Genomic DNA, 14,308 nt, shown 5'->3' with positions numbered 1-14,308 from the left:
GAAAAAACAGGAGACCTTCTCATGTAAACCCTACTTTGCACTTTTGGAAGAATGGTTTAAAAAAAAAAATCCTAAACACACTCCTGAACCTTGGAGAAAGCCTCTCCATGAGATCTGGAAGCTGTAAAAGCTGTGGATCAACATCATATTAAACCTAAAGATGGCCGCTGAAGTTCATATGCGTGTGAAGGCAGACGAACCAATGCTTTTGCCAATCCAGTGTCTACGGTGCGTACTTGGCTATATTGTTATAATGACATAACATTTACAACACAGTCTAATGCTGTTAATTCCTACCAAATTCCATACCAAAGTAGGCTTTGCAGAGCTAGCAGACACATCTGCAGGTTCAAGGACTGAAACAGACCCACTACATTTACATTTTTATTGCAAATAAACAACAAAAGGTCATCCATGTGTCCGGGAAGGGGGCAGGAAGACGGCGCGCATGCGTTCAATAAAAGCCAAGTCCCGCCCGTGCGCTCGTGTGCGTTCACGCGATGTTGAAAGTGATCGAGAGGGAGCGCGCCAGTATGTTGGCAGCAAAAGTTAGAGGCTGCTAACATTAGCATTAGTAATGAAACTTAGGGTGAAATTAACTGCGTCGTGAGAGTGTGTAAAGCCGTGACAGGACTTATATTAGTAAACATGGAGATTTATAGAGAAGAGGAGGGTAAGAAAGCGCTTTTTGTGTCTTTTAAAAAGTTGTTGGCTAACGTGGCTACGAAGCTAGCTCGCTTGTAGGAGTCATGTTTGTGTAGAGAGGAGCCAAAGCCTGGTTATTGAACCGACTGTATTTATATTGCTCTTTGTTCTTTTGTTTGGTTTTGCAGAGATTCCGGATCCTCATATGTTCGTAAGTATGCTCTCTTCCTTAAAGTTTACGCGCGCGTTAGCTTACGCTTTGTGGAAAAGCTCCCCGCGTGTTGGCTCTTACTTCGTGGGGGGAGTTTATGGGTCTGGGGACCGGATGGGTAAGGTGTTAAGATCATCAATGGGTTCCTCGCAGGTTGGCCGTAAAAGCAGCACAGTCTAATTTGCTGAATGGAAACATGTAAACACTGCGCCGTGTCACTTCCTGTACATATCCTGTATTCAGAGAAACGCTGTACGTGCACAGCTGCTTCTTACGGAAATCTAAACACAGTTTTACCAGTGAGCAGGATGTCTGTGAAATGGTTTAGAAAACAGTGATATTAGTAATCCGTCTACAAGGAATTACAAACCACGCTTTGCTTTTTTGCGTGACAGTGAGGCGGATATTTGAGGTAATAATCTCGTATTGTACGTGCAAAGTGGTCTTAATTGGACATTTCTGCTCCGAATATAATATATTGACTCCATAACAAATCCTAAACCAGTCCGTGGATTATTCTAAGGAAAAGTGCCGTCTTCGTATCTGTTGGGTTAGTGACATTTCTTCATTAAGTGGCATGTTGTTGCCCCTTTTCCTCCCACGTGTATAACCTGCCTGTGGATTTCCTTTTTCTGCCTCGGAACTCAAGATGTACAGATTAGCACATCAAACACGAAAAGCTGCTCCACAAACAACTCCAGTGGATCAGATAACTGCACAGCTGATTATGTAATGCTTGACATTTATTTTTGTGCCAGACAAACTTTGCTCCACTGTAATTTATTGGTGCTGTTAAAGTGGAGAGAAAAGACTTTATAGCTTTGTTTAATCACACCAACCTTCTATTTGCATTTGTGCTCAACATTACAGCTCTTATAGTGATTCTTCTATAAGTCTGACTAAAATAAACGATAGTATTCAGTATGAGAATATGCTCCACATCCCCAAATTAGATGCAGGCTGCTTTGTTGTTGCATTCACGTGTATTTATTATAGTGCAAGACCAGAGAAAGGGGCTTGCCTGCTGATCCAGTGACTCAGAGCTTCTGGATAAAGGAAAGTGAAACTCTTGGACATGGTGCTTTTCAGTGCCAGCATTCTTACTGGAGCTCAGAGGCATGCTGAGTAGTGGCAGTGGTGCAGTTTTTCAGCAGCTGTGGGAATACTCCACACTTATCATACTGGGATCCAGATGTAGGTGGAATGTGGGTAAGAATTCAAGGCTGGAGAGGCTGCGAGCGAGGACTGTACGTGACTGTTTGTGAATACTTTTCAAATCTCTTTGTCTCTCTCCCTCCTGTTTAGAGAACTGTTTTAGGGATGTTTGAAGGACGTCCTCATATGCAAAGAATAATAAGATGTGGCCTTCTTGGTAAGGAGATATTGTGCAACATGTCTGCTGTGCACATTTGAGTGTGTCGGTCTTTATTTGTGTGACTGTATGAAACTTGTTGTTGTTCCTACAGGTATTGACTACGATGACGATCTAGACGACCCAGGCAATGATGATTATGTTACCGGTAGTTGGAGTCATGATTTCCATGGATACCCTGCAAACCGCCTGAGGTCATCCAGCGCTGTATATCAGCCTGTATACCCTTCAGCCCGTAATTCTTCTTGCCCGTCCCCTTTAAGATTTCAGACAAAGGAGCACGTAAGTGTTTAGTTTTACCGTTTTCTTTTTGATGTGAAGTTGTGCTGCAGACTCTAAATGATTCAAATCTGCTTCTTTAGGATGCTGAGAGAAAAGCCAGATTATTAGAAGAATCTAAAAAAATGAAAGACAAAGCTGAGAAGAAGCGGCTTAAGAAACGGGTAAATCCTGCTTTCTTGAATATGAAGTGATTGGTAATAAATGTCAGCTCGTGTGAGTAATGTTCACTGCGTGTGTTTGTTGATCAGAAACAGAAGGAAAGGAAACGTCTCGAGAAGCTGGAGAAGGACAAGCTGAACCCTGAAAAAAACGAGGAGGTGATGATTGTTTTATGCAACACGTTTCGAAAAAAGAAACGGTCCTCTTATTTCACAAACTTGTCTTCTGTGCTTTACAGGGAAAAGATGATGCAGAGGAGGGTGAAGCTGTTAATGATGAACACAGAGCCAATAACAATACTAGTGTTAAACTGCAGGCCTCAGCCAAAGATACAGACAGCAGTGACAGTAGCGACGTTTCCAGTGATGAAGACGGCAACTCCAAGAACGACTCAGGCGACTCAGAGGTAGCACTTTTAAGAGTGGATATCATTCTCAAAATGAACCACTGATTGATGCCTGATGGTGTAAAGTGCCATTAACCTGATACTGTTCTTTTAATCCAATTTACTGAATACAGGAAAAGATGATCGCATAAGATTTGGCTGTAAATTATATCACTTTCTGTTCATCAATTACATTTTTTTTCTCGTCTCTTTTTAAGGAACTTGATATGACGAGTAGTTTTGTGAGAAAAGCTGCTCTTATAGCCATGCATAAACTGGAGCAGAAGCCCAAACTGGAGAAGAAGGAGAAAAGGAAGATGCCAGAAAAAGAAGAATACAAAACAGTCCCCGAAAAATCACATGAAGAACGGGAGGCTGCAAAGAAGGTGAAGAAGCTCGCATACAGATCAGATTGATGCAGTGTTTCCTCCATACGAGTGAGTTAAGTAGGAGATGGAAACTACGCTTTTCCTCCTTCTTACTCGTGTGTGTTTGTACCCGTTTAGACGTCTTTGTTGGGACCAAAAATTGGAATTTTACTATATTTGTGTGGACCAACAGTCACATGTGAGGACAGAAGTGCCTCTCCTCACGGGTTTGAAGGAAGTTTTGAGACTCAAAATGTGGTTTTAGTGTCAGGGCTACATTTAGGTTATGGTTAGGTTTAGGCTAAGGGTTAGGTAAGTATTATGTCAATTAAATGTCCTCACTAAGATGTCAAAACGAAAATGTGTGGGTGTGTGAAACTCACCGCAGAGAAATGAAATGTGTGCACATCTGTTAGTTAAACATCTTAGATAAAACAGCAGTGATGAAGGAAACGCTGGAGAATGACCACAAAGCTGTAAAACCTGCTGTATTGTGTCTTTTGGTGCACGTTAAAGGTTGAAACTCTGTTCTTGCTGTCTACGCAGGACTCTGCTGCGTCCAGCGTTCCCTCCTTTGAAGACCATGTAAAAATAAGCACAGAGCTTGCCGGTAAGTTTCGTCATTATTCATTCACATAAATTCTCAGTGAGGTGATTTGACTTTTAAAGAATACGTAAAATAAATATTTATCTTCCTTTTTTTCCCCCTAGTCATTGGAAATAAGCATGCGAGTGCTGGAGACTTTAATATGGCTGTGAAGTATTTCACAGATGCAATTAAGCACAACCCTAAAGAGTTTAAGTAAGAACATCTCACTTTAAGTAACAGCAGTGATTTCACTTGCACCACTAGCTTTAATGCCATCTTTGCATCTGTCGCAGGCTATTTGGAAATCGGTCCTTCTGTTTTGAGAAGTTGCAAGAATACGAGAAGGCGTTAATGGATGCAGAGTTGTCGCTTGGCATATGTCCAGGTTGGGATAAAGGCCTGTATAGGAAGGGAAGAGCTCTGGCTGGTCTAAAGGTAAAAATAAAGCTTTTATCTAATCTTAACAACCCTCACATGTCATGTTTAATATGCTGTGTGTTTCTGATTTTAAGAGCAGACTCTTGTGCAACAGTGTCCTTTGTTACAAAGCACTCTTTAACCAAAGTAGCAACACATTTTTCCAACCAATGAGAAACATTATAAAGGGACATACATTTGAGTGCTGGTCACAGGGAAGTTAGCTTAGTCTTAACTTGTTGATGCAGCTGCAGTCGGCTGTGTAGCGGCACATACTGGATGTGACCCGTCAGCGGTTGTAATGTTTACAGTTCAGGTTACAGCGACTTTGACAATGTCGCCTTGTTTGCAGCATCACTGCAGTTGTTGCACAGGTTCACATTATTTTCCCCTAAGACCAACTCGGCTCAGTTCAACTCAGTTTTCAGGGTTTTCCATTACGTAGTAATACCTGGAACCAGGAACTTTTTTTCCTACTCGGTCGGGGTTCCAAGTGAGCTGAGTCAATCTGAGAATGTGACCTGAAGAGATCGCGTGCCACTGATTGGCCAGTCAGTCACGTCACTTGATGAGTCATGAGAGCGCCAGTTCTGAAACCTGTCAATGAGGGAAATGGCTCCACAAAGTCCGTTTAAAAAGCCGTGTACTATCGCCTCACATACAGATGACATCAGCCGTGTTGCTATAACAACCCCACACACATTGAGGTGATCCTCAACTGTAACAGAGAGCAACTGAAACAGTCGCGTCGAGTAGATACTATTGAGAAAGAAGCATTAGACTTTTTCTGACTCAGTGTTCTGACAGCAATTAGGCCAATTAGTGAAGCAACAAATTGATCTGAACCCAGGTTTACTTTGAATTGAAGTTCTTGCTGTCCGTAATGTTTCAGAGGTATGAGGAAGCTGCCCTGGCCTTCACGGAAGTTCTCAAACTGGACAGTTCGTGTGCAGAAGCTGCGCAGGAGCTGATGCGTGTGCAGATAACACAGCTAATGGTATGTAGCAGCTGCGCTTAGTGGTGCAGTCACACTACATGCATGTAACTACATTGTGTACTTGAATCCAACCAGAAACAGTGCTAACATGTTCATAGTTGAGATGAGAAAAATGGCCTGCAGCTCGAGGTTTCAGCTGTGAGGGAAAGTTGGGAAAATGAAGACTGAGCCTTTTTTTTTTTTTTTTGAATGTGCTTCTTACTGTGTGTTTCTGTTTTACTTCAGGAGTTCGGTTTTACTCGAGAGCAGAGCTCAAATGCTTTAATAATTCATGGGACGGTTAAAAAAGCACTAGAAGTGCTGTCTAAGTTAAACGATCGACCAGGTGAGTTTCTCACTCCACGCAGTTGTGGAAATAAGTCTTTTGTTCTTGTAGCCCACCTGTGTATTATCCACAGAGAGTATCACTTGTATATTAGGCTTAAACTGACGAAATGTGTTTAACTGTGTATTTTTATCCAGTTTAATTGCTGATCTTTGTGTGCAGGAGCTCTTCCGAACGGCTCTCTCCCACCTGTTCAAGTAGCAAATGTCACTGGAGTGTCTCCAATCCTTTCAGCCAACACAATCGCTGCACCTGCTGCCGCTGTGCGTCCTGCTCAGTCCAAGGATGCGCTGAAAAAAACACTTATGAACAAACCTTTGGGCGCAGTCCAGAATACATCTGCTGCTCAGAGTCAATCAAAGCTTATTCTTACTCAGCCCATGAAGGCCAGCAACGGCGTTAATCGACCATCACTGTGAGTACTGATTCACTCTCACCGCAGGGTGCTTACGTGGAAGGTTGAGATGTTGCATTTTTAACACGATAATGTTTATAGTGGACATTGAAGGATCTTTTGAAGTGATGGTGGGGGGAAAAAATCCAGACTGGACTCTTGGCTTAAAGTTCTCAAAATACATTAGTTTTGATTTCACAACAGATTAATTCTTGGAGTAAATGTAGTCTAATATAACTGTGCAGAAGTAACAATGTGGGATTGAGGTTGTACACCAGGAGCCCTTTAATTTCTCTGCTTACTGTTCCCGTGCGGCACCACTAATGAAGCGAGAGAACACCGTAAGCACGCCACTCACTCAGCTTGGATTTAGGGCTGCCACGATGAGTCGACTAGTCACGATTACGTCGACTATCAAAATCGTCGACGACTGATTTAATAGTCGACGCGTCGTTTGAAGCTTTGTAAGATCACAAAAGACGCAGGAATAATAGCAGGATTTAAGAGTGTAATAACGGACTGAAACAGAAGATGGCAGCACTGCATGTACAAGGATGCCAGCTGCCGTTAAACCCAGAAGAAGAAGAAGCTGTGTCCCAGAATTCATAGCTCAGTTTCCAACAATGGCTGCAGCTAGTTAGTTTTAATATTACTCTTATTATTCTTTCTGGGTCACAAAATAAACGTTTAACATATTTGCAGGCGAGAATGTAGCTGTGTAAACCTCAAATATCTGCTCAGTTTATCAAGACACCACATATTTTCAAAAGCACTCCGACGTTTTCGGAGACGTCTGTTACCCACTAGCTCGATAGCTAGCCGGGAGCTAGGCTGACTAGAGTCCGTGAGAGCACCGGACTCCCAGCTAATTGTTTTCAAACCCACCGCCGTCTTTCGCTACTCAGGTTAAACATATATAAGTCACTTAGATAACTTAATGTTATTGTTTGGCTTTTTTAGTATTTTATTTGTTCCTGAGTAAATCGGTTTGGCTGAGATCAAAGTTATAGTTTTTACACAGCTGAATAAATGACAGCTGATTATCAGAAGTGTGAGATGCTGGAGAATATACTCCGGTGTCCTGTTATATTTTAGATAGCAAGGAGTTTATTAAACTTCACCGAAACAATCTGCAAATTTCATTAAAATTTAATAAACTATCATCTTGTCTTTATTTTTAGTTAGCACAGACCTTAAACACTTAAAGCTGTAAGCTAATGATAGTTATATAAGAGCAGATGTAGGCTGGTGCAATAAGCTGTACGTTTTACATCCAATGGACGTAAAACGTACAGCGACTAATCAGTACGTACATGATCTGATTAGTCGACTAATCGCAAAAATAATCGGTGACTAGTCGACTATCAAAATTGTTTGTGGCAGCCCTACTTGGATTGAATCTATGCCTAAAAAACAAAAGCGGAGTTTGATATTTTAGCTCAAAAATGGCCCTTTGTGTTACTATTGCTGATTTACTGGTTTCCAATTGGATAATAATGACCTCAAATGGCACAGCCTCAAACTTCATAACCACCACTTCATCCACAGCTAGTGTAAACAGGTGGATTGATTACATGAAGCAGAAGCAGCGTGGGTATATGTGGCGAGACAGGAAGGTTAATATAAAAAAAAAACCAACTGATTCTCGATCTGTTTTTGTAATTGCAAAATTTAATTAGTCAACAGACAAGGTACTTTATTGGTATTCTTTCACCTTTAATTAGACGGTGTAGCCCAGGAAATCATTAAAGCAGAAAGTCATTAGGCTTTTTTTTTTTTTTAAACTGTTTACTATGCATATTATAAATTATTGTATAGCTATCCCCAAAACAGACCTTGTGCATAGGTCGTATATTGTTTTTTAAATGGTGTCTTCTTTCAACAGGGAGCTGTTTCCAGTTTGGGTGGGAAACCTGAATTTCCCAGTAACCGACTCCATGCTTGCAAACCTGTTTAACAAGTAAGAGCCTGTAGTGGAGTTCTAGGGTTTGTTATGTAATAAAAGTAAATAGCTCTGCATTGCTGTAGTGTAGTGAGACACTTTTTATGGTAACTTTGTTTTGTTTTTTTACACACTCCTGTCCTGCAGGGTCGGGGTCGTCTATAGCGTCAAGGTTTTGACTGCCAAACGATGTGCCTTTGTTAACTATACAAAACAAGAACATTGTGATGAAGCAATCCGACGTTTTCATGTAAGTGCATCCTTTATTGTGGTACTGTGTCATAATTCCGTAGTACTGTTTGTGAAGTTGCAGAGAGGCAGTCGCTGTTGTAATTTGCAGGATGGCTGTCTGGCGGAAATCCAGGAAGCGGGGCCACTTTAGATTCTTTAATGTATCATTAAATTTTAACTCCCTGAGACACCGAAGCTACAAAAGCCCTTGAATTTATGAAAGGAGTTTTAATTTGTCATTTATCTATTCAACTAAATATGAATAATAAAAATTCAGACTGCAGGCAAAGAAGTGCATCAATCTCCAGGGTCAGAAATCTGCCCTGCTTCAAGCCCTGAATTTTGCATTTTAGGGGTTCGTCTTTATGTGTGCCCCCTTTCCTAATCTCCTTAGGCCAGTTTTTTTTCTACACTTGTGTCTGTCTAGTTTTTGTTTGAGTCGTCTGAAACTGTCTGGATCATGCTGTGAATGCGTTGTTGATGTGTAACTCTTATCACCCGGTCACGCGTCGCTCTGTGATTTTGGGGAATACTTTGTCACATGCCCAGGTTACTCCTCCACCCACTAAACTAGTATTGTGTTCACTCGTCAGGGCTTTGAGCTGAATCACAACAAGCTCGCTGTCAGGTATCCGGACAGGATTCCTGCAGGCTTGGGTATTTCCAGATCTGCCCTGAGAGCTGATGACCTGCCAGATTAGAACGTGAGGTGAGTCCTTTCATACCAGACTTCACAGCTCTGACTGTGCTGCCTCCTGCTCGCTCTACCCGGGCAGCTCTCTCACCTGAACCAAACCGAGTACTTTAAGTAGTGAGAGAGTGTCAGTGTCAGTCTGATTACTGGAAGTGTCCTGCTGAAAGCTACATAAGAAAAAGGACACCTGGGGACACCATCCTGCTAGGATGAGACTTAATGTGTGAAAATGGGCCAAGAGGTTAAAGGAATAGTTCAAAACTTTATTCCCTGGCATAAAGGAGCAAGCTATTTAATTATCCAACACATAAATAGCAGGATTATAATGCGATTATGTGTTTAAACTGCTAAATTTAAGTGACTCATACCTCAAATGTAGTTTTGTTTTTATTGCAGGCATAACGAGAAAAGCCAAAGGACAGTACGTCCTTAGAAACCCATCCCCGACCACAGAGGGGACTACTGAATGAAGACCCAGCTGCTACTTGGCCTGAATGTTGTTTTCAATAAATACTTCTTGTCCAGTACAGACTAATCAACAGTATCTACAGGTTCTCCTGATGTAATAGCTTTATGTAAAATTACCTGGTACCGTAAGTTATGTCTGAAAATATTGTGTTATTGTAAGGTGATGAATCCAGATGTTAACAAACGCTTCATGTTGCCAAAATTTTCAGTCTGACAATTTACATGGAAGGGTTGGGTATGTATTTTAAATGTTAGTATTCAGAAAAAAACAGTATATAATTTACATATTTGTTTATTTAAAGTCTGCGGATTAGTCTAAGACTGCAGAGCAGGCTTACAGCTAAGCACACCAGTCTGTTTGAGTAAATTTGAGTGTTAATTAAAAAGTTGTTCCGTGGACAATTTTTGAGTGATGCAAGTAACATTGGTCATCAAATACAGTATTACATAATTTCTTTTAAACATGTTAAGCAGCAGGAATCCCTAAAGTTTTATGTCGAAATACTTAAATAATATATAGAGCCTAAACATGTGGTCAGCCGGTTTTCCAAAATTATCTGTAGTCATTATGGTCATCCATAATTCTTATACGCTTAATACAGCTGTATAACACAAGCATTATGCGGTTTCAGTGCTCCTAGTTTATTTTTACCTGAAACGTGTCTTAAATGAAAAACCTCAAGGGTTGAAAGGCCATTGCACATTTCTTTTTTAAAATATATAAGTCCTCAAATTGTGACGGTTGTTCTTAATCCAACAATTAAAGTTTCTTTATACTCTGGACTCCTGCATCATCCTTTTCTTTCTTTTTCTTTTTTTTTTCTTTTTAAAGATATGAACTAACTTCATGGGGCATAGATGGACCTTTCTGGAGAAAGCTTGTAGTGGGGTGTCCTGTTACAGATGTGATTGAAAGTGTAGAAGTGGACCAGATCTGTGTGAATCAGGTCTTGATCTTGACATCACATTTACGGCTATTCCAGCTCCCCCCTACAGAAGGGCATTGTTTACACAAATCACACCATCTGCAATCCAAACAGGTGAAAATGAAACAGAAAAATATCTCGCTAAAAAGATTTCCTTACAGCGGGTACACACAAGAAAAACGGTGGAACACCAAGATCAGAGCAAAATGTCATTTTTCAAACTCATAAGTAGAGACAACGCCGTCTTCTTCCAGTTATCCCATACAGGGTTGTAGTTGTGCTGAAGACTGTTGCTGCTGTGAGGTGAGAGGTAGGCTACACCTGCATACTTTTGAACTTTGGGAGGAAGTCTTAAGTGTCATGAGAGACCAACCCAGACACGGGGAGAGCATGCAAACTCATCAGCCAGTGGATTCAAACCCAAGACCTTGCTGTGAGGCAACAGTGCTAACCACCATGGTGATGGGGCACCCACTCACCCTGTTGGCTCATGTCTTGAACTTAATCAGCCTTAAACTTTTGTTTTACTGTGAAGTCACCTGACGCTTTGACCAACATGATCAGTTCATCCCTAAACACGAGTGAGTCAAAGTGCCAAAATTGGATGGAGCCCATTCCAGGAGATGCAGAAATCTTGGTAAATCAGAATATTGACATCCACGTTTCTGCCCAGGGTGTATCCCACTTGTGGTAGCTGGGATAGGCCCCAGCCTGCCCATGACCCTGATGAGGATAAGTAAAAGAAAATGGATGAAAACAATTACATCTGGATTGAAGACTAATTTGTATTTTTCTTGGAAACTGCGCTGGTGTGTGGTCGTTGGTAAATGTCAAACTTGGAAAATGTGCACATAAGATGGAGCTCTTGATGAACATTTAGAGCAGGACTTACTTAATTAAATATATGTGATCAGTGCATATGTCTACAGTAAACTAAATCAAAAATAATTAGCTCTCAGTAAACTGTGGGAGTGGCTCTCAGGACATGTGCCCTTTGTGTTCAGGCAGTAATCCAGCTTTGAACAGGGAGCTGTAAATGTGAGACCTATATCGGCCAATAGATGGCAGCAAAATCAAGCGAATTAAAATGTGAGCCAGAAGTAAATGGTGTTCCAGCCTGGAAAAAAATCCTGACAAATTATATTTTATAAATTCACCCTTATGGCACATGGAGTTAAAATCATGGACCACACACCTCCTTTGTAGCACCTGGAGCTACAGCAGCTTCAACATTTGCCATCATTAAACATGCTTTCTCCACTGGAAACATTAATACACACCCACTCTAATAAACACCACGGTTTTGTGTTACTGACTTTTCTTTGCAGCCTCAATTTTGAGTCATTTTGTTACGTGGGTGACTGCAGGTATAGTGCTCTACAAATCTATCGCATCGTGCTACGAGTGTGCTTAATATTTTACTCAAAGACAGGAGTGAAACAGAAAGCTTGGCAAGATGCGTTCAACCTGTGAATAGAGAGCCACGTGCACGAAGAAGACGAAGAAAAAAAGCTGGCATTTTAACAACATGGCATCTCATCAGCAAAAGCTCTGAACAGGTGTATGAATTGGACAGATCTGAACAGAAGCACAAACTGAGGATAAAATCTGAACTTTTTCTGGCTCGGCACGCCAAACAATCAAGCCTCCCCCTCCCTTTGGGATCAGAAACAAATACCCACACTGAGCTTCTTAACTGATATGCATATGAAGGTGTGAATCCAAAGCAGGGATACTCTCAGAGGTCTTAAGCATATGGTGCGTGTTTGAGTCAAATGAATGCTTCAGCATGATCACAAATGCAAAGAGGCCGTCTTTAGCTGGGAGCGAAAACACTCAACTCCCCAATGTGAACAGATTTCCTCTCACCTGTCACCCTACTCCCTTCATACGGGGTTTATGTATTCTTACAGGTGGAGGGGAGCGAGTTATTAGTTTGGAGATTTGATGCGACTTCTGAAGGGGCCTGCGGTGTTAATTGTGTGAATCGTCTAACTACCTGCTTGCCGCAGAGCCCCTCTTGAAAAGCGAGACTTTAAAATACAGCAGCCACAGAGTTCCTGCGACACCAATCGGGTTCCTTGATGGCAACTTTGGACCTAATTAGAGGCAGAAAACGTGTGAAGTGCACCCAGCCGTGAATGTACAGCAGCGGGCTCGATAATATCAGCTCTTAACCCTGCTCCTTAAACACTCTCCTCTGCCTCTTCTGTTCAGACTGCCTGTGGCAGAGAAAAAAGGTTTTATAATGCTCCTGCTCCCGTGCACGACGAACATTACGGGCAGAGAGAATTATGAAAAAGAGAGGTAGCGGCGTCTGTTAAAAGGCAGGTTTGAATCGTTTCTGCTGCTTTTTCAGACTGCTGTTCATTCCTCTCCAGGCCACAGGCTGGAAAAGCAGGGCGTTTTTTTCCTCCCCCCTTCACTGGATGTGTCATCTTAAGTGCTCCAAAATCTTCCCTTTTTGTCTCTCAATTTATAAGAATAAAACTCTAGGCTGGCTCCGATTAACCGGGTGGGGTTTGGAAAATGAGCGTATCAACCTGCAGCGCCGTTATGCATTTTTGTGGGTGTAATTCGTCCAATCTATAGAGGCTTTGCACCATGACATCACCCTATAACACAAGCCCCTATAGTCTCTCATGCAGAGTGGAAAATGCACAAACCTTCTGCAAGAAAATGTGGCTAAAATGTTAAAGAGCTGCAATGCAACAGACAGCAGAAATGTATTCAGAAAGAATTCTGATACTTGCAGAGAAGCTAAAGCATCACAGCTATGAAAGTACCGGTGGATAACATGTTGTGTCTTTCTCTGGCTTTTCGTTTTCTTCAGCCAGAGATATTTCACACGAGAGAAGAGAACCTAAATACAGTCTGCAAATCATTTACTGACCTTAAATAAACAGGTATGTTTAAATTAAATGTAATAATATAATTTAGGTTTTTGTCTGTCACATGTCATTGCTAAACGTGCACCACACACCCTGTGGGACAAAGCTGCAGCGGCCACACAGATGACACGTGCACGGCAACTTAAAGGGTTAGTTTGGAGTTTTGTAAGTCTGGTAGTACTTGAGTATTACCTACAGCATCCACCAGTATGAAAGAGGACACTGGAGTACCAGCTGAGCCTCAAGACCTAAAAAGAAAGAAGCAAGATAGTGAATATCAGTTAAGGTGTACAGCATGCATTATATAAAATACCTTGAGATGACTATTAAATACATTTCCATCCATCCACGTTCTTAAACACTTGTTTAATTTAAGGTCGCAGGAAGCTGGAGACTATCCCAGCTGTCATAGCAGGAAAGGTGGGGCACGCCTTGAGCAGGTCACCAGTTTGTCTTAGAGGGCAAACACACAGAGAGACACACAACCATCCACACTCACGTCTACAGCAAATTTAGATTCACTAAGTCACCCAACGTGCATTTGTCTGGAGTTTAGTTTAGACTAATCGCAGCTTTGATGGTACACGGCTTTGCTTGTTTGTCAACTTTGCCACTAATTTCAGCTTTTGTGAGGCTTAATCTGAAGATGGTCTGTGCCTTCTTTGGTGCTGACTTGGGGAAAATAACAAACGTGCCCGGTGTATTAAATGCTTTAACAACATTCAGTATGGCAGAAACTGACTTAATAGGGTGCTTTGAAATTGGCTTGATGCAAGTTATCCAACCACACCTAATTTTTTTGTGAAGTACGACTTAAATGCACTTTCAACTTCTGCCCTACTGGTGGCGCTGTAGTACTTGAGAATCGGGGGACTTTCCCCTGTCATTGAACAAATGTCAAAGAAACACTTACCACAAGGTCCACTGACCTGCTGTTCTGGAGCTTTTGATCACATAATGTTCATTCTTTGTAGTTTAAGTTATCCTCGATTCAGCTAAACTTAATTTTCAA

General features: G+C 41.5%; 1 protein-coding gene across 2 annotated transcripts; it reads left to right on the top strand.

Moving 5' to 3' along the window:
- The first annotated feature begins 485 nt into the window (after nt 1-485).
- Nucleotides 486-10,262, top strand: LOC113018668 (uncharacterized). Of its 2 annotated transcripts, XM_026161966.2 has the most exons (18): nt 486-673; nt 834-856; nt 2,162-2,228; nt 2,323-2,510; nt 2,591-2,671; nt 2,759-2,827; nt 2,908-3,075; nt 3,273-3,440; nt 3,969-4,032; nt 4,134-4,224; nt 4,305-4,446; nt 5,321-5,425; nt 5,651-5,750; nt 5,913-6,165; nt 8,030-8,104; nt 8,234-8,336; nt 8,911-9,026; nt 9,408-10,262. In XM_026161966.2, the coding sequence occupies exons 1-17, from the start codon at nt 649-651 to the stop codon at nt 9,016-9,018; spliced, it is 1,830 nt and encodes a 609-aa protein (XP_026017751.2). In that variant the 5' UTR covers nt 486-648; the 3' UTR covers nt 9,019-9,026; nt 9,408-10,262. The 2 variants fall into 2 exon arrangements, with proteins under 2 accessions (XP_026017751.2, XP_080154480.1); XM_080298354.1 differs by lacking the exons at nt 486-673; nt 834-856 and adding an exon at nt 1,967-2,065.
- Nucleotides 10,263-14,308: the final 4,046 nt, after the last annotated feature.

Source organism: Astatotilapia calliptera, chromosome 3 (assembly GCF_964374335.1).
Source record: "Astatotilapia calliptera chromosome 3, fAstCal68.1, whole genome shotgun sequence".
Lineage (NCBI taxonomy): Eukaryota > Metazoa > Chordata > Actinopteri > Cichliformes > Cichlidae > Astatotilapia > Astatotilapia calliptera.
The sequence above is the reverse complement of the archived record's forward strand: the minus strand, read 5'-3'. Positions and strand labels throughout refer to the sequence as shown.